The 21257-nt window shown below is 35.3% G+C and overlaps 1 protein-coding gene across 1 annotated transcript in view; it reads left to right on the top strand.

The window, feature by feature from the left end:
* TENM3 (teneurin transmembrane protein 3) overlaps positions 1-21257 on the top strand; it is a 628633-nt gene that overhangs the window by 544076 nt on the left and 63300 nt on the right. Inside the window, exons 17-20 of the mRNA XM_042780948.1 lie at positions 10200-10467; positions 12050-12193; positions 16797-17046; positions 17838-17858. Of these exons, the coding sequence (XP_042636882.1) occupies positions 10200-10467; positions 12050-12193; positions 16797-17046; positions 17838-17858 (683 nt within the window). The remainder of the gene's footprint in view (positions 1-10199; positions 10468-12049; positions 12194-16796; positions 17047-17837; positions 17859-21257) is intronic.

Genomic DNA, 21257 nt, shown 5'->3' with positions numbered 1-21257 from the left:
CATAATGTGTTTGCTCATTCATTCACTCATTTTGCACACGGTCATTACTCTTAATAACTTATGTTTAATTATTACTGTAAGTAATAATTGTTTTGGAAAAGAGTATTTTTGACATAAAATTCTCAGTAATCTTCTCAAGATTTTATTATCTAAAAAACTCACTATCATGTTTTAAGCTCTCATGATTTGTAGTTCAGAAACTACATGCTTATATGAGGTTTAATGCTCCATGGGGGGGGATGAGACAGGCATATAACTTTGTTAAAAATAGCTATATTTTCATTACTGAGTTTTATCTACTGAAATAGCTGCAGATTGTTTTTCTTTTCGTATGTTCCCAATTAGAAATAACTTTCAGATCTTAAAGGAAGGGTGGGATATTAGATACAGTATCATATATAATTAAGTTAAAAAGTGGACTTTAAAATGCAACAACACATAAATGTTTTGTCACATTCATTCCACAAATATTTATTGAACACCTGTTATATACCAGGCACTGTTTTATAGAAACAGAGTAGTAAACCAAACTAGCAAAGTACTTGTTCTCAAGAATCTTATCAGCTAATGAGTAGAGAGAGAAAATCAACAAATGCATGTTTTTTCTTATTAAAAAATAGTAAAGCAGGGTAAAGTGGATGGAGGTGTGATTTTATATAATGTAATCAGAGAAGATCTCTTTGACAAGGTGTCATCATAGCAGAAACTTCTAGAAAATGAAGGAAACTAGAGGAAGTGTATTGTAGGCAGAGCAAAGAGCAAGTTGAAAAGTTCTGAAGGAAGAACGGGCTAGAAATGTCAAAGAGGCCAGCATGTGTGACTGGAGTGAAGGTGGGGGTACACATATCACAAATCATTGAAGGCCATGGCAAGGATAAGGACTTTTTACTCTGAGTAATGGGAAGCCATTCAAGGTGTTTAAGCAGAGTAGTAACTAGAAAAAATGTCCTTTTTAGGATCACCATAGTTGCTATACTGAGAATATATTGGGTAACAATTGAAGCAAAAAGATGATTAGGAAGCCATGTCAGTAGCCCACAGGAGGCGTGATGGTGGCTTGGACAAAAGTATTTGGGGCAGAAGTGGTAAGAAGTGGATATGTAAGAGTGGAGTCCAGGAAATGGCTGTTGGGAACAGAAATATCAATTTGAGGGTCATCAGTATGTAGAAGTATTTAAAGCATGGAATGGTATCACCTAGGGAGGGAATATAGATAGATATTAGAAGAAGTAAGTCAAGAAGATCTAAGATAACAAAATATGAAGAAAGTTCATATGCAAATATGATACAGAAGAGACACCTCATTGATTTACTGCATAATAGTCAAGCAGATTTTGAGTTGAAACTTTACAAACTTCAATGTAACATTATTCAATTTTATACTTCTTCTGTTGGGTCTCTCTTTCCATAACTCTGAACTTTTTGGCCACTTCAAAAACAGACTTAACCTACAGACAGCACATGCCTATAGGTGACAAATGTCTAGCAAGCCAGGACATTGAAATGGGCTTTGTATACTCAGCAGTTCCAAGAATGCAGTCTTTCTCCATTCATTAATAAAGTCAACAAACATTTAGCAAATATTTGCTGAGAGCCTATTATGTACCAGATACACTACCAGGATAAAAAGAAGAGTAGAACATGGATCATGGCATTCAAAATAGGCAGGTCAGTTCCTAAGGAAATCAAAGAAAGCATCACTGAGTTGGTTGGTCTTAAAGAGTGATTAGGCAGAAAAGGGGGAAAAGGATATTCTAGATTGAAGGAAATGTAAAAGCAACATTGTGGTAGTAAAAACAGGTCATCTTGTGTGAAAACTATAGAACAATTGAAATGTTGGGCACATAAAGGGAAAGAGAAAGAAGATGAGGCCAGGACCAAATTATGGATAGCCCTGAAATGCCACCCAGTAGAGACCTCAAATTCTTTAGTCAATGTGGAACCAGGGGATCAATGAAATTTTTTTCAGCATTTATCAAAAGAAAAATCAAGTAGTAAAATAGTGAACAGGAAATCAGTGAACAGGCTGAACATATCCACAGCTCAGATAGGGAAGGCTTAAAAATAACAATGGTAGTAGAAATGAAGAGGAAGAAACAGATTAGACAGACATTTATTTGAAGGGTAGTAGATAGGACTTAGTTTTAAAATGAATGTTTAATGGCATCAAGAATGGGGATTAAAAGCAAGGAGAGTCAGGAGTATGAAGAGGATATGGAATGTGGCTTACTGCTTCCATGAACATCTACCTCCTTTGCTGAGACCAGAAGAATTGGATGATATCTGGCTACCTTTATTGGGCATTCTGATCAAAGATTCTATAGCAAAATATTGATCAAAAGGGGGAAAATGTAGAACAGAATTTAAAAATCTTATGGACTCCAGACTTTCTGGCACCATGGAAGCTGAATGGACTCCCAAAACTATTACCCTGAGATAATCTTTAAACCATAAACCAAAAATATCCCCTGAAATCTTCTTAAAAGCAAATAGTCTAGTTTAACTGGTAAAAAATTATTTGCCTTGAGCATTATAAGGAGCGCTCATGGCACAATGGTTAAGGTATTCAGTTGTTAACCAGAAGATCACTGGTTCAAACCCACCAGCTGCTCCATAGGCAAAAGATGAGACAGTCTGCTTTCATAAAGATTTATAGCCTTGGAAAAACCTATGGGGCAGTTCTACTCTGTCCTATAAGGTCACTATGAGTTGGAATCCACTTAATGGCAGTAGGTTGGCTTGAGAATTATGATCAAAATGACAACAGCCACTCGAAAGATTAGATAGGAACTTACTTAATATGGCAGTGAGCTTAAGTTAATGGAAAAAGAGGGTGAGAACAGTTGCACAACTTGAAGAAAATTATCAATGTCACTGAACCGTACATGTGGAAACAGTTGAATTGATGTGTGTTTTGCTGTGTGAATTCTCAAAAAAAAAAAAAAAAAAGAATGTGGCTTAGAGATTAGGCAGTTAGCAGTGTAGGCTTAATGATTTATTTTCCCACTCTGGCTGGATTTATTTCTCTCACTAATTCAAAATAACATGGTCAAATTAAATTACATAGGAGAAATACACACTGTAATGAACTAAATTACAGATATTTGTTCCATAGAAGTAGGTTAATGATGACAGAGACCATAGTCAGTTATTAAAATTTGGAATAAAACATGATGTTATAAAATAGAGAAGCAACCTCTAGATAGTCACTAGAAATACATATTGAAAGATATATACCTATGTAATAAATACATAATGAAAGACTACCTTCCATATAAAAAGCCTATAAATTTATAAGAAATTATTTTGGAAATAAAATTAAGAGGAAATAAATACTCTTAAGGTTCATTACTTAGACAGACACAAAATCTAACTTTCAAACTACCCATTGATATTTCACTGTGATAATGGGAGAACAATGAGTTCTGTTTAGATTACTGACCTTATACCTATTTCTAGGAGCTCTGGTGGCATAGTGCCTAAGGCATTTGACTGCTAACCAGAAGGTTGGCAGTTCAAACCCACCAGCCACTCCTTGGAAGGAAAATTGGCCAATCTACATCTGTAGTGATACCGCCTCGGAAACCCAAGGAGGAGTCGCTATGAGTCAGATCCAACTCGACAGCAGTGAGATGGATGATACTTATTTCTAAATGTCCTACAAAAGTGCGGTCAATCTTGAATTTAATAGGTTCCCAAGATTTAGTAGAGCTCTAAAAAGTGTCTATATATTCTTATTCTATCTTGCTTATGACAATTCTAAGGTTGAGTTCACTCAGCATGCCTTCCCAACTGTAATAAATTGATATATCTATTATAGCAGTGCCTTCTTAATCTGTCATTACATCCTATCCTTCTTCAAACCAGCACTCATTCACAATCCACAAAGGAAGTTTCTTTAATCCATTCATTTCTGCTACTTCCAACCATGTAGTATTGAGACTGGTGATTGCACCCTCAGTATCTAAGTATTTTAATTTGGAAAAAGCAGAAATACATTATTCCTAACCACTCCACAAGGACCTCTGGTGGTGCAGTAGTTAAAGCATTCAGCTGCTAACCAAAAGGTAGGTGGTTCAAACTCACCAGCCACTTTGTGGGAAAAAAAAATGAGGCAGTTTGCTTCTGTAAAGATTTACAGCCTTGGAAACACTTTGGGGCAGTTTTACTCTGCCCTATAGGATCACTGTGAGTCAGAATTGACTCCATAAAACCTTTTCTCTGTGAGAGACAGCAGGGTGAGGGGAAATGCTACTGAGCATTGAATTACAGTCCTTTATGTCTGAATAATGAATATTGATAGGACAGTATGAGGAACCCTTTGAGATGCTATCTAATTTTCAGTAGAGAAACAGACTCCTGAGCATACCTATAACCTTACACTTTACAGTGAATCCAGGAAGTCTAAGAAGAGCTGCTATTGTTAGCCAAACTAACAGGAGCATGGTGAAGAGATGAATTGTTTAGCAAAATATTTTATACTACATCTAATATATTTTTCAAAATAATTAGATAATGTTTTCACATAATATTTTTGCAATATGTCACTATAAATTTTGTTGATGTTTATTGAGTCATTAGTCCTGGTATTGGTTAAACTGTATGCTTTAAAAAAAAATCTGTAAAGGAGATAATCCTTATGGAGATAATTATGTTAACTTTTTCTATACAACTTAAATTCAAAACATATGTATTGAGGGTCTTCTGCATTTGATAATACATTAGTTGCTCTCTGGGGAACATTGTACACAGCTTTAAAATATTACTTCATTTATTATCATATCTATCTGGCAGGGTCCAGGGGTATAGTTGCAATTTATGTTTTTGAGAAAAGATATTTCCAATGAATAGCTTGTTGCTCTTATAAAATTCTGTCATGCGATCTTTGGAGCCATTTCTATCACCAAGGCCATATTTTCCAGCTATTGATCCTTATACATTATTTTCAACTTTCACATTCCAATCACTAGTAATTATCAGTGGATCTTTATTACATGTTTGATCAATTACAGTAATATATCAGACAGTGTTTGACTGTATTCATAAGGTTTTCACTGATGAGTTCTTTGAGAAGTAGAAGTCTAGCCATTCTTGATTCCAAGGAGCATTCTGGCTGTACTTCTTTCAGGCCCCTTCCTCTTCTGAGTCTGTCTTAGTCTGGGAGCTCCACTGAAACTTGTCCCCCATGGTAACTCTGCTGGTATTTCAAATACTGGTGGCATAGCCTCCAGCCTCACAGCAATGTACAAGTCACCACAGTATGACAAACTGACAGACAAGTGGTGGTTATAGACTATAGAAGTTATTAAAAATTTTCAGTTTCTTCATCTATGGTATTAGTGGTTGGTGTGTAAATTTTAATAACAGTCGTATTAACTGGTCTTCCTTACAGGAATATGGATATTATCCTGTCACTGACAGCATTGTACTTGAAGATACATCTTGAAGTGTTCTTTTTGACAATGAATGTGATGCCATTCCTCTTCATTTTGTCATTACCATTATTGTAGACCATATGATTCTCTGGTTCAAAATGGCTAGTACGAGTCCATTTTAATTCACCAATGCCTAGGATACCAATCTTCAAGCATTCCATTTCATTTTTGACAACTTACAGTTTTGCTAGAGTCATACTGTGTACATTCCATGTTCTAATTACTAATGAATGTTTGCAGCTATCTCTTCTCATTTTGAGTCATGCACATCAGCAAAGGAATGTCCTGAAAATTTTACTGCATCCAACATCATTAAGGTTGACTCTGTTTGGAGGAGGCAGCTGTTCCCCAGTTGTATTTTGCATGCCTTCTAGCCCAAGAGGCTCATCTTCTGGCGCTGTACCAGACAATGTTCTCCTGTTATTCTTAAGATTTTCACTGGCCAGTTTTTTCAGAAATAGACCACTAGATCCTTCTTGCAGCCTATCTTAATCTGGAAGCTCCACTGGAAGCTGTCCACCATGGATAAGCATTTTGGCATTTGAAATACTGGTGGCATAGCTTCCAGCATCACAGCAACACACAAGCCAGCACAGTGTGGCAAACAAGAACATAATGGTGACTATACACATGGCCTTCACCAGATGGAATACACAAGAATCAAATTGATTGCATCTGTGGGAAGAGACAATGAAAGAAGCTCAGTATCATGTCAGAACAAGGCCTGGGGCTGACTGTGGAACAGACCATCAGTTGCTTATAGGCAAGTTCAAGTTGAAGTGAAGAAAATTAAAACAAGTCCATGGGAGCCAGAATATAACCTTGAGTATATTCTCCCTGAATTTAGAGACCATCTGAAGAACAGATTTGACAATTTGAATACTTAATGACTGAAGACCAGAGAGTTATGGGATGACATTAAAGACATCATACATGAAGAAAGCAAAAGGTCTTTAAAAAGGCAGGGGGAAAAAAAAAAGGACCAATAGATGCCAGTAGAGAGTAATACTTGCTCTTGAATGTAAATAAAAATAACAGAAGAAATGATGAAGTGAAAAAGCTGAACAGAAGATTTCAAAGGACTACTTAAGAAGACAAAGTTTTATAATGAACTGTGCAAAGACCTGGAGTTAGAAAACCAAAAAGGAAGAGCAGGTTCAGCATTTCTGAAGCTGAAATAACTGAAGAAAAAAGTCATTCCTTAAGTTACAATATTGAAGAATTCTATGGGCAAAATATAGAATGAAGCAAAAAGCATCAAAAGATGTAAGGAATACACAGAGTCATTGTAACGAAAAGAATTAGACCGTGTTCAGGCATTTCAGGGGTAGCACGTGATCAAGAACCAATAGAGGTCTAAGCTGCGTGAAGGCATTGGGAGGGGGGGATCAAAAAAAAATTAGGCTCCAGGGATTGAAGGAATACCAATTGAGATGTTTTCATCAAACAGATGGAACACAGGAAGCACTCACTTGTCCATAGCAAGGAATTTGGAAGATAGCTACCTGGCCAACAGACTGAAAGAGATCCATATTTGTACCCATTCCAAAGAAAGGTGATCAAACAGAACGTGGAAGTTACTGAACAATATTATTACTATCACACACAAGTAAAATTTTACTGAAGATAATTCAAAAATGGTTGCAGCAGTACATCAACAAGGAACTGCCAGATTCAAGCTGGATTCAGAAAAGGGCGTGGAATGAGGAATATCATTGATAATGTTAGATGGATCTTGCCTGAAAGAAAAGAATACCAGAAAAATGTTACATGTGTTTTAGTGACTACACATAGACATTCAATTGTGTGAATCATACAAATTATAGATAATAGTGCAAATAATGGGAATTCCAGAGCACTTAATTAGGTTAATGTGGAACTTGTACATAGATCAAGAGGTAGTTGTTTGAACAAAACAAGGGGCTACTGGATGGTTTTATGTCAGGAAAGGTGTGCAACAGGGATGCTTTCTTTCAACCATACTTATTCAGTCTGCATGCTAAGCAAATAATCTGAGAAGCTGGACTATAAAAAGAAGAATGAAGCATCAGAATTGGAAGAAGACTGGTTCACAACCTGTGATATGCAGATGACACAACCTTGCTTGCTAAAAGTAAAAAGGACTTGAAGCATTTACTTATGAAGATCAAAGACTGCAGCCTTCAAAATGGATTACACCTCAACATAAAGAAAACAAAAATCAAAACTGCAATACTAAGCAATATCATGATAAATGGAGAAAATATTGAAATTGTCAAGATTTGATTTTGCTTAGATTCACAATGTGCATGGAAGCAGTAGTCAGGAAATTAAATGATGTACTACTGCATTGGCCAAATCTTCTGCAAAAGACCTCTTAAAAGTGTTTTCAGAAAGAAGAAGAAGAAAAGAAAAGATGTCATCTTGAGGACTAAGGTGGTGCTGACCCAAGACATGGTATTTCAATAGCCTCATGTACATGGGAGAACTGGACATGAATAAGAAATTCAGTGAAGCAGAATTTGTGCATTTGAATATGGTATTGACAAATTCAATGTGCAAATTACCCAACAACATCATTAATATCACATACAAGTAAAATCTTACTGAAGATAATTCAGAAACTGTTGCAGGAGTATATTGATGGAGAACTTCCAGAAGTCCAGGCTGGATTCAGAAGAGGACGTGGAATGAGGGATATCATTGCTGATGTGAGATGGATCTTGGCTCAACGCAAAGAATACCAGAAAGATGTTTACTTGTGTTTTATTGACTATGCAAAAGCATTTGATTGTGTGGATCATAAAAAATTATGGGTAACATTGAGAGGAATGGGAATTCCAGAACACTTAATTGTACTCTTGAGGAACCTGTACATAGACCAGGAGACTGTCGTTCAAACAAAACAGCGGGATAATGCATAGTTTAAAATCAGGAAGAGAGTGCGTCAGGGTTGTATTCTTTCACCATATTTGTTCAATCTGTATGCTCAGCAAATAATCCAAGAAGCTGGACTATATGAAGAACGTGGCATCAGGATTAGAGGAAGACTCATTAACAACCTATGATACACAGATGACACAATTTTGCTTGCTGAAAGTGAAGATAACTTGAAGTACTTACTGATGAAGATTGAAGAATACAGTCTGCGGATTGGATTACACCTCAATATAAAGAAAACAAAAGTCCTCACAACTGGAACAATAAGCAGCATCATGATAAATGGAGAAAAGACTGAGGTTGTCAAAGACTTCATGTTACTTGGTTCTTCAATCAACAGCAATGGAAGCAGCAGTCAAGACATCAGACGACATATTGCATTGGGTAAATCTGCAGCAAAAGACCTCTTTCAAGTGTTGAAAAGTAATGATGTCTCCTTTAAGACTAAGGAACAGCTAACCAATGGTATTTTCAATCACCTCATACGCATGTGAAAGCTGGACAATGAATAAGGAAGACCAAAGAAGAGTTGATGCTTTTGAGTTGTGGTGCTGGTAGTGAAGAATACTGAGTACTGTGAACTGCTAAAAGAACTAACAAATCTGTCCTGGAAGAGCAGCCGGAATGCTCCTTGGAAGCAAGAATGGCCAGACTTTGTCTCACCTACTTTGGTCATGTTGTCAGAAGGGACCATTCCCTGGAAAAGGGTATCATGCTTGGTAAAGTGGAGGGTCAACGAAGAAGGGGAAGACCCTCAATGAGATAGACTGACACAGTGGCTGCAACAGTGGGCTCAGATATAGCAGGGGTCGTGAGGCTGGCACAGGGCCAAACAGTGTTTCATTCTGTTGTGCATAAGGTCTCTATGAGTCAAAGGCGACTAAACGGCACCTAACAATAACAATGACAATTGACAAAGAATGTTGACTATACTGCCAGAAGAACGAACAAATGTGTCTTGGAAGTACAGCCAGAAAGCTCCTTTAGAAGGGAGGATGGCAAGATTTTGTGTCATTTACCTTGGATATGTTTTTAGGAGGGGCCAGTCCCTGGAGAAGGACATCATGCTTAGTAAAGTAGGGGGTCAGTGAAAAAGAGGAAGACTCTCAATGAGATGGACTGAGCAATGTTTGCAGCAATGGGCTCAAACACAGCAATGATTGTGAGGAGGGCACAGGAACCGGGCAGTGTTTCTTTCTGTTGTGCACAGGGTTGCTATGAGTCAGAACCAACTCACCAGCACCTAATGGCATCATCATCATATCAAAAATCAGTTCTGAGTCCCTGTTAACCTAAGTATGAGAATGTGCTATTGTTACATTAACTCTCAATGTGGATATGGAATTGGCTACAATTTGATTGAAATGAATTGGTCCTTTTTATTATCATTCTTGTCTTGATAGGCTGATGAGGACATAGGCATAGGCTTAAATCCTAAATGAGCCAGCCGATACAGTTCAGAACTTTGGCCAAAACTACATCCTTTGCCTGAGCTAACCATCTTACAAATGCCTGCTCTAATTCTCCAGGGTAACTGAGGTGAAGGAGGGTTAGTGAGAATCCACTATGACTTCTAAATTAACATGCCCATCCACGCTAACATGTCGGTCTGATGGAGCCGTCACAGTACCTTCCTATAAGAAAAGGGGGCACATGACCAGGGGCTTGAGAAAAGTTCAGCCGACAACAATTATTTTTAATTGTTAAATAAGACAGCTGTTCAGTGTATATTTGTGAATAATGATTCTTTGCTGTGTTATTTTAGTTGCCCAGTTAGGTTATTTTAAATGTATTTTATCTAATAAGTCATATAAGATTTTGAAGCTCCTGTTTTTCCAAACCTAGGTACTCCATGAAGAAACTACAATTCCAGGCACAGATTTGAAACTTTCCTACCTGAGTTCCAGAGCTGCAGGATATAAGTCAGTTCTAAAGATCACCATGACTCAGTCTGTTATACCATTTAATTTAATGAAGGTTCATCTTATGGTGGCTGTAGTAGGAAGACTCTTTCAAAAATGGTTTCCTGCCTCACCAAACTTGGCCTATACTTTTATATGGGATAAAACAGATGCATATAATCAAAAAGTCTATGGTCTGTCTGAAGCTGTTGGTAAGTTCCATATAAATCTTTTTTGCATCTTGAAATTTTCTTGAAATCAGAACTACCATAAAATTAATTATAACCCATGGAAAATCAATGGAGAAGTGAATAGGAAAGCAGTAAGTTGTCCTAGAGAATTATAAGCTGACTGCTTTAGATCTACCATAGGAAAATGGAACAGTGTCTTCCATATGATGAAAAGAAGAAAATATCAGTTTTTCTGGCTGAAATTATATCTGTGAGGAATGTTCTGAATGAGATTTTAGGTTTCCATATCACTTTTTTTTTATTATTATTACATCCTGTTTTTCTTCTTTTCTATCTTTATCTCCCTATCTTCTCTTACCCTTTTTATGGAATCAATTTTAATGCTAATATACTTTGAATTCATAATGATATCAGACATTTATATAAAAAGTAATGCAGCTTTTTTGACTAGAAGGCCAGCCAATTCAGTGAAAATGTACTCCTTTTGCACATTATCAAACCAGTTGTTTCACTGAAAGATTGGACAGTATAATTTAAAAGTTTGGAATCTATATGTTAACATATATACATATATATAGAGAGAGAATATGGCTTTAAGCTCAAACTTTAAAAACATAAAAACAAAAGATACAGCGAAATTAAACTCTAAATGATATATCAGAACATCAAATATGAAATGATAGCATGGTTTTTTTTGTTCAATTAGACTGTACTTGAAATTATAATAGGCATTTTATTCTGAAATTAATATATTGTTTAGACTTGACTAAGTTCTAATTAATCAGATAACTGCCACTCTTCACTTTGTTCTAAATTTTAAAATTCTTGTTTCATTTTAAACTCTGAAAAGGTTTTCATTTGTGATTCACTTGTATTAATTTACTGCTAGTTTCATTGTTCAGCCCTTTTAGTATATGAATATATTGTCATAATCTGGTTATCTTTTTTGTTCTATTGTCCCTTATTATTATAAATATTTGGCAAAACTTAATGCTCTTGGAAATAAATAACTAACTATTCAGACAGAAAATACTATTTTTTAGTTGTTATCATTTAATTTGGGTCTGATTTTCTCATTTAATTACTTAATCAGTTCCCTAATCTGGACTTCATCTTATGCTGTAAATTTCTTTGTAAAAGAGTGGTATGAAGGAAAAAACAAAACAAAACACTATTTTTCTATTAAATCAATGTTGTTGTTGTTGTTGTTATGTGTCATTGAGTTGGACCCAACTCAAACAACCCCTCCTTGGGTTTCCGAGGCGTTGTCACTGCAGAAGTAGACTGCCCAACCTTCCTTCAGAGGAGTGGCTGGTGGGTTTGAACCACCAGCCTTCTGGTTAGCAGTCAAGTGCCTTAGGCACTGTGCTACCAGAGTTTCCATTAAATCAATAGGAAATAATATTTGGGAATAATTTTCTGGAAAATGCCTTTTATATGATCATATCTTCTCATATAAAATAATAAACTTTGCTCATAAATAAGTAAATGGAAATATAGTCTTGGAACACAATTGTGAAAAAGCAGTTTTATCAAAATGATGAAATAAACCACATTTCCACCTGTAGTCGAGTAGATGAACTGTGATTTATTTTGATTGCAGTGTCAGTTGGATATGAATATGAGTCTTGTTTGGACCTGACTTTGTGGGAAAAGAGGACTGCCATTTTGCAAGGCTATGAATTAGATGCTTCTAACATGGGTGGTTGGACATTAGATAAACATCATGTATTGGATGTTCAGAATGGTAAGATCATATTTATTTTTCATCTTCAAATTGATTAGATTGCAGCAACATTTTTTTTTATGGTGGTCACATATCCTTCCCATATATTCTCCTCCTCCTACCCATGTCAGCGTGTAAGCCCCAGCTAGCCCGAAATTAATCCCTCCCCTTCCCTCCCCATCCTGGTAACATACTAGGTGAGTTCCTTTTCCCAAGCAAACCCTTCTCTGTCTTTTTACAATAATGGGCTCATACAGTACTTGTCCTTCTGCGATTGACTTATTTCACTCAGCATAATGTCCTCCAGGTTCATCCATGTTGCGAGATGATTCGCATATCCCTCATTGTTCTTTAATGTGGCATACTATTCCATTGTTTGGATATACCACAATTTGGTTATCCACTCATCTGTTGATGGGCATTTAGGTGGTTTCCATCTCTTTGCTATGGTGAATTTTTATCCTATATATGCTGTAGAATTAGAATTAGTAGGGAAGACAAAGGTTTATCTTTAAAGACTATAAAGGCCTAATGAACTTTAGAATGTTCATACATTCATCACCAAAATAGTTTTCTCCTTAGAATGTAAATGACTGATTTTGTTGCTACAGGAGAAGGACTCTGGGAGGCTTTGTCTTCACCATAGACTCATCTAGGAGTATCTGATTCTATGTGAGTCAATAAGTACTTTAGGAACAGAGTACTTTAGGAAGCTTTACTAAAAATGAAGGAGGAATTTTTTTGAAAAGTAAAGAAAGAACAAAACCCATGTAATCTTTGCTAAAGTATTACCAGTAGATCTTAATCCTTAGTCTATTCTGAGTATCTGGATTTTTTTTTTTCAGTCTGATTAGACTATGTTTTGAGAAATAAAATATTCTCCCACTTAAACTTTGTTACATGTACTATTACTTGATTTTGTGAATATTTGGGGAAAATAAATGAATAATCTGAGGAAAAAAGTAAGAATGAAAAGTATTACCTGTAGCACACCCAATAACACAAGTGACTATTTTACACAGTTTGAAAATATTGCTCTGAAGAAACACATCTCCCTCCTTTCAGATACACAAACCAAAAGAGATAAATTACTTGCAAAATGTGACCAGCTTATCCTCATAAAGACTATTATTTATATTAAACAAACTCTGTTGTTTTGACTGTGTTTCTACCATTTTGTCTACATCCTGGCTGCATCTGTAAAGGTACTTTGCTAGAAAAGAAAAACCTTAATATAAACTACTCTAGCCTCCTTCCCTAAACTTTACCCTAGTGACTCTCTACCTTCCTTTTGCAAGTAACCAGAGAAGGAAATTTCAGAGTCTTGTTGAGATAATATAGCTCTGGACTTTGCAGAGCTGCTTTGGAAGGTCCTGAATGTTGAATGGAGTAGGCAATGCAGTTAGATGTTTAACTATAATTAATGATCACTCCTTTTTTATTTTATTTTATTTATTTATTTTGGTGGGAGACAGGGTGAATTTTAAACTACCAAATGTAAGAAAAACAAATGCAGCTTCCAAGCCAGTGCTTGAAAATGCTGGTGCCTTATCTCCCAGGGAAAATAGTATTGAATAAGTCAAGAGTAAGATAAAACAAACCCACAACAGCCCTTCACACCTTCACTATTTTATATCAGTACCCAGCTCTACCCCTTTTCCAATCATGTCCTGGACGTTAACTTGTAGTTCATTTTACACACCAGAAGGTTGGGAGCAGAGCCCAGTAACTAGTGCCACATGCAGCACTGGAAAGTGGAAACATTGGAAAAGTGGGCCTCCCCACCAAGAAGGATACCCCATATGTTATCTCAGGCTTCTCTTGGCTCATCCGTGGGCATCTGAAGCTACGGCAGTTTCCGTCTGTTATGTGTGTAACACTAGGCTTCAACATGGTCTTTCAAAATGCAAGGCCACGTGCCAACCATGCTAGTAACTGCTCTTGATTAAATTATTTAAAATTATATTTCACAGTTTGAAGATATTGCTGGATTCCTTCAGAAGTTATTTAAAAACAAAACTGAGAGGAAACCTCTCTAAATGAATTTTAGTTATTATGAGAATATGGGGTAAAGTTTTAACCAGTAAGCCACCAGGTTTTACCCAAGAAGTTAAGAGCCAATAGACTACAAAGAAAGAGCTCCAGAAAAGCTCATCCCTCTATAATTCCAAACCATTATGGTATCCAACATTCAGGATAGTATTCAGGTGGCTTAAGAAACACAGATATTCTGTGTGTGTGTGTGTGTGCACATGCATGCGTGTGTGTGTATTATATATGTAGGTAGGTGGATGGATGGATGGATAGATAGATAGATAGATACTAACCAGAATAATTGATAATTAAATTTTATTGAAATCAAACTAGATATAAAACTGGATTACTCAATATTCTTCTCTCCAACCATCTCTGGTAGTCTAATGAGTAGGATTTGGTGCTCTCTCAAAATTCTGCTCTCCAAAAAATGCTATAAACTATAAAATAGATATTATTTTAAAATGTTTGGTAATCTAAAACCTGGGGTGAGCTGATTGTAATTTCAAATTTGCGCAAGAGGAGAGTTTGACAAGTAGTGGCTTTTCAAAGTGACATGTGTCTAATTGAATAAACAAAGTGATTTGTAACCATGACAAGGTGGATGAGCTATGGAAGCATATTACAAAAGAAGAGAAGGCAAAAATGGAGACAGAGGACAGGTGTTTGTGCAGGCACCCTGAAACGTGGAAATAAATTTCTAATGTCCATCTTTCCATTCTGTCATAATACAGGAGAATCATGAAGGGCCAATCTTTGAAAGTAATGACTGAATAAATCAGGTGCAACAGAGTGGTAGGCTGATTTGTAGGATTCTTCTGATGAAAATTATGCAACTGGCTCTTCTAGGAAATTATAGTTCCATAATTGTCAAAATGATGTAATCACAGAAAGAAGGATCTTAGGTATTCTGTGAATATTCAAGGCAAAAAAAATGCATTTCATCCTTGTTATGATGCAGCCTTATTTAGATTATTTTCTTCCTGAAATTTGAATAAACCTATTTATCTTGCCTGATTTCTTTATGTAAATTTTCTATGATTATTACATCACCCAAATAGCAAAGCATTAAAAAAGTAATCATAGAATCCACCTCAAATGTGCTGAGCTATAAGGAGAACATAATTATTCTAATTTCTCCTTCACCCTAAAATTATCCTAAAGTGGAGGGGGGACACTCTCCAAGTTTCCTGTTTGTCTTTTCATGGGAATGATCATCTTCACAGTATATCTGCTAAGAAATATAACCATTGGCTTTGATATATAGAACATTCAATAGATATAATATGTGTAGCTCTGAAGTCAGAGCAGCAGGTGGTTTATACAGATAACACATTGAAAAGCATTGTGAAATATGCATGGAGCAATAACAGCTGACCATCCAGCCAACGTCAGACCAGAACAGAGCCATTGATCTATATATAGTTGTGGTAAAATGAATAAAACTAGAACCTCAACTCAAATCTAGTTTCTAACTATGAAAATTTTTAATCATTAAGGATTTTTCTCTTATTTCATTAAAGACCATAAAGGAGCAGACTGAAATGGCATTTTGTCTTCTTAAAATTATTGGCATGTTTCATCTTAAAACAGAAATCACTTTAAATAGTAAATTGACCTTCCATAAGTTTTGTTAGGTTTGAAATTTTGAATAACCATGTGTATATGCATTCTCATCTGATGGTAGTATAAATAAGAAGAATATTCCTTGACAGTATGTTGTTGTTATGTGCTGTCAAGTCGGACCTGACTCATAGCCACCACTCCTTGGGTTTCCAAGGCAATATCACTATGGAAATAGATTGCCCCATCTTCCTTCCAAGGCGGGCTGGTGGATTTGAACCACCAGCTGTCTAGTTAGCAGTCAAGTGCCACAGGCACTATGCTACCAGAGCTCAGTATAGTTGAGTTAAAATTGGTCTTCCTTATAATGAACAGTTTTGAGGGTTTAATGTATATTTGCTGTTTTCTCAGAAGTATTTTTAACTTTTTAAATCACTAATAAACTCATAAGGAAGAAAATAATATTTCTGTTGCACATTTTTATTGGAGTAATATATAATATTTTTAACATTGTTTAACAAATATGCAAACTTGTTATTCCCTAAAGAGCATTACATAGGACATGGTTCTCAAACTTGGCTGCACATTAGGATCACCTGGAGAGATTTTAAAAATCTCCCTGCCGAGGCTGCACTCCAGACCAATTAAATCGGATCTCTGGGGGTGAGAACCAGCCATCAGTATTTTTTACAGTTCCTCAGGTGATTTCCAATGTGTGGCCAAGTTAGAGAATCACTGATGTTGTGAATTTTGGTTTTTAATTTTTCTTCTTAGTTCTTTATTCTTTTTATCGTACATTTCATTAAATTCATAACAGACAACATTTCACATAGTTTACCATATCTTATTTACTTTATCTTATAATATTTTACACTGGGTAATTGAATAGAGTTCTTTCCAACAGAACTTTAAGTTTTCACAGTCCAAACCTAAAAGACATTGAATTATAGTTGGATCTATAGTAAACATGTTTACTGTTTATCTTTACGTTTTTTATCATATGAAAAATTTGTTTTATTTCTTCTAGGTATACTATATAAGGGAAATGGCGAAAATCAGTTTATCTCCCAACAGCCTCCAGTTGTCAGTAGTATCATGGGCAATGGACGAAGGCGCAGTATCTCATGCCCCAGTTGCAATGGTCAAGCTGATGGTAATAAACTACTGGCCCCAGTTGCATTAGCTTGTGGAATCGATGGCAGTCTATATGTAGGGGATTTCAACTATGTTCGGCGGATATTCCCCTCTGGAAACGTTACGAGTGTTTTAGAACTCAGGTAATTTTTTCCTTAATCTGGAATTCTTAAACCTGTAACAGACCTCGTACATTTAAACTTTTATGCCTAAAACAAAATTAATTTTCAGTAGTAAGTTGGCCTTCCACAGGTTTTTTTATGTTTAAAATTTTGAATAACTGTGTTTAAATAGGCTCAACATGCCTTTTTAAGCAAATGGTGAGTCTAATGTACTAATTTATTTATTTAACCTACCTCCCCAGTGTTTCAGTGTCTCCCTAGAAAGAAGTTAAGTTCTTGATTAAAGTTAGAGAAGCACAACACGTAAATATTATACCATCAGTGTATAAAAGAGTATAAAGTGAACCAATATATAAAATGCTTCACTGATTCCAATCAATTGTCTGTGTATTAGAAGGATAGAACTATGATTTTTAAACTCCTTTAGTTTTCATTAGAGTAATCCTGTGACATAAGTTGTTAAGGCATAAAACATTTTCTTTTGATACCAGAACATAGTAGTAAAAGAACTATGGCTATTTGCTCCCTTTAATTAAAATATTTCTTCAAGATGAGTTAATCTATTAGCCATATGTCAATAGCAAAGATAACAAATTGCTTTATTCATTCAAATGTGATTACTATAAACATCCTATTATACAAGTTATTTGATCAGTCATGGCCTACAGAATTCATTTCCAGTGTTATTTCAGTTAAGTTTAAAATTTTCTTCATAAAAAATAAAAATCTCAGTATTCAATTCATTCTGTTTTAGAAGGCTTTTCTAACTGTGTGTTCTTCTTTTACCTTTTTTTTTATCTGCTTCCACCAAGAAATAAAGATTTTAGACATAGGTAAGCCTCTTGCTTAAAAGGTTATTGTATGCTTTCAAATGTCCTTTTTACATCTCAGTGTGACTCTCTGAAATTGTTTTCTAATAATATTTCATCATGAGAGAAAAAATTCAGTATCAAAGAACATCTAAGGAGTTAAAGCTGCTTAATTAAACAATTATGTAATATAAATTATGTAATACAATTTGGGGAATATATTTTCAAGTTGGTTCATAAAGTAAATTTTGTTGCAAAAAACACAAGAAAAAAGGTATAACAAAAAAAGATTGCTGTGTTTCAGTTACTGACTTACATAATCTAAGCCATATTTAACAGAATACATTTAAAACATAGTAGTAGAGTTTAAAGTGGCCTTTACTAGTTTGACTAGTAGCCAGGACAGATTCTTGTTTTGTTATGCTCAAAAGCATATGAAATTTAGAGGACTGTGTTTAAGAAAAGGAATCTAAAAATATTTTGCTTTGGAAAATTAAATACATATATATGTACATATATATATATATAATAAGATAAATAAGATATGGTAAAGTATGTAAAGTGTTGTCTGTTATGAATTTAAAGACATGTATGATAAAAAGAATAAAAAACTAAGAAGAAAAATTAATTATATATATATAATTATATATTAACATATTGTCAGGTCCCTTATTAGGATTGGAAGGGACCCTTGCAAGTGAACAGCCCAAAGCTTAAGCTGTATTAGCCACCTGGTAAATTCATTTCTACCTTTAGTTTATATGTCCTAAGTTGGGACAGCTACTAAATTTGAGTTTTAAGAAGTGATATTTTCATTAGTAGTATTAATGGAGGAAAAGACTTTCTTCATAACTAAGGATGAATATACTTGAAGCAAATATAGTCTCAGATGTTTTTCATACACTGTTTGCAATCTACACTTAGCTGGAGAAGGTTCATCGAAAGCTTGTGAGAACACTTCTGAATGGAAAACTCTATTCAGGACAGCAAGAGAAAAAGGTGTGGGGGAGGGGACAAATATACATAAAAGTGAATTTAGAAAAAAACAAGAGCGATTGGAGATTGGACATGCTAGATCTGATTTGACCATTTAAAATATCTAATGAAATTAGATGAGATTAGAAAAATAAAAATATTTTATTTGAGGCCCTGTATGAATAAAATCAACAAAATCTGTTTAAACTGTTGTGTAGAGATTGACAGCTAGGAAAATAAAAACCAAAGTTGTACTGAAAGATGTAGAAGCTTGTTGAATATCAATGTGACCAGGTATGGTCCCATGACCTTTTTCTGCAATCCCCTATTGATCTTGTACTATCAGCTAAAAACTCGGTCACAAGCTAAGATTAGCACTAAATTTCTCCAGCCTCCTGAGCATGTAATGCTCTGTTATTAGAAACCACAGCAGAATATCAAAATTTTTCTGGCTTTGCTTTCTTGGTAACTGTGGAGAAAAGAGGAAAGACAAACAGGTGTACACCAATCAAGGAAATGTGAAAATGCTGGAGGCAGTACAGAAAAAAACTATCAAAGCAGCTGCCGTTTAACAAGCTGGCCTATTACATGCCAGGCATGGTGCCAGATATTTTATATGTTATCTCAGATCCACACAACAGTCCTTCAGGATTACAGATGAGGCTCAAGGAAGTTACATGTCTTTCCCAAGACACCTTGCTAAGAAGTGGGGAGCAGCAATTTGAACAACCTGATAACTATGTTCTTTGTCCTACACTACACAGTCAGTTTTTATATGTCCAAATGACTAAGTTTCTGTTGAGTGATTCCCTGGGTATGCAAAAAGCTAGACTCATTTCACAGTCATTTGTCAGATTACTTAGAGCTATAATCTCTTTCTCTGGGAACAGAATCCATGAGGTTAGAGCTATGTCATTACTAACAGTACTTTATAATATAACTCATGTATGTACTAACTTACGGTGTTTGGTGGTGATACTCATTGTAATCCATCTCTCATGATCTTCCTTAACCTCTCACTTCTGCTGTACATTATCGTGGCTAAGTTTTGACTCCTCCATTTCCTTCATGTGCCATGCATGTTTGGTTTTTTATATTGATGGTCATCTTTGTTAAATCAATCCATATTAACTAATGACCTACCATGTGCTTAACACTTTGATAAACAGTTGTATAAGACAAAATAATGTGCTCTTAAAACTTACTGCATAGTAAGGGAAACATGTGACAAATAACATTATCAGTCTCACTCTTGGACCCTTCATCATACCCATGGCTTATGCTGTGAGAGTAACTCTTTGAAGAGGAGATTACTGGGAGATAGGTGTATAGTAAGGAAAAGTTTTCTGGAAGGATTGTTATTTGAACTAAGTCTAAAAATGGAAGCTGCTGAAACATAACACAAAAAGAAAGGAGGACACTCAAAGGAAAAAAAAAAAAAACAGCTATAAAGTAGCAGGGTCTGGGAAAGAGATGAGCACGTCGTATTTTGAGAATAATCAGATTCACCTGAATGGAGCCCATGGTTCATGTTGGTAATAAGGAGAGATTCAGACAGAAAGGTTAGGGTCAGGTTGCTTAAGGCCTTAAACACTCAAAGGAGCTACTGTTCTGATCTATAGGATAATAGAGACAGTGGGGAACCATTTTATATGATTTTGAACAAGATAATGGCATATTCAAAGTGGCCTTTTAGGAAGATTAATCTCATATCAATGCTCAGAATGACTTAAAGATCAATTAGGAAGCTGTTACACTAAAACCATGATACCTAAAATAAGATGGCTTGCAATGAAGGAAATCTACCAATAAAATAAAGAAAGGCAAGGAATGAGCAGACAGTATATGTGTGATAAGAGAGAGAAAGATATAGAAAATGGCCGAGGTTTTGAGCCAATGTAATCAAACAGATGATATCATTGATAACAATATTGATTCAGTTTCCTGAATAGCCTAATTAATCAAAATTGACTTAACAAAGTCAACGAATTTCAGCTCATTGGAGCTTCTTCATTTAGCTTTAAAAAATTACAATTCTTATCAGATCTTTCTTATCTTTCTTTCTTTCACGGGTTAATGAGATGCTGCTTGCCTTTCTCCTTGTCCACACTTTCTTGACTAACATAAAACTTGTGGGAGGCTCAGGAATAAGTGATAGAAAGAAAAATGAACTGAAAAATGTCTCTAAATCTATAAAAATGATAGTATTATCAGTCAATAAGAGTAAACAAAATATAAAAATGCATGCTTCTAGTCCTCTTACATAGTTCATGTCCTATAAATAACCTCACTAATTTGAACTAGTGGGGAAATAATAAAAACATTAGATAACAAAATAAATATAAAACCATATAGTCTTTTTTTATTATTATTTGGGTGAAGATTTACAGAGCAAATTCACTTTCCATACAGCAGTTCACATATACTTTGTCTCACGTCATTGACCAC

The sequence above is a fragment of the Orycteropus afer genome, unplaced genomic scaffold (assembly GCF_000298275.1).
Source record: "Orycteropus afer afer isolate SDZICR_OR568_19922 unplaced genomic scaffold, OryAfe1.0 scaffold00073, whole genome shotgun sequence".
Taxonomy (NCBI): domain Eukaryota; kingdom Metazoa; phylum Chordata; class Mammalia; order Tubulidentata; family Orycteropodidae; genus Orycteropus; species Orycteropus afer.
The sequence above is the reverse complement of the archived record's forward strand: the minus strand, read 5'-3'. Positions and strand labels throughout refer to the sequence as shown.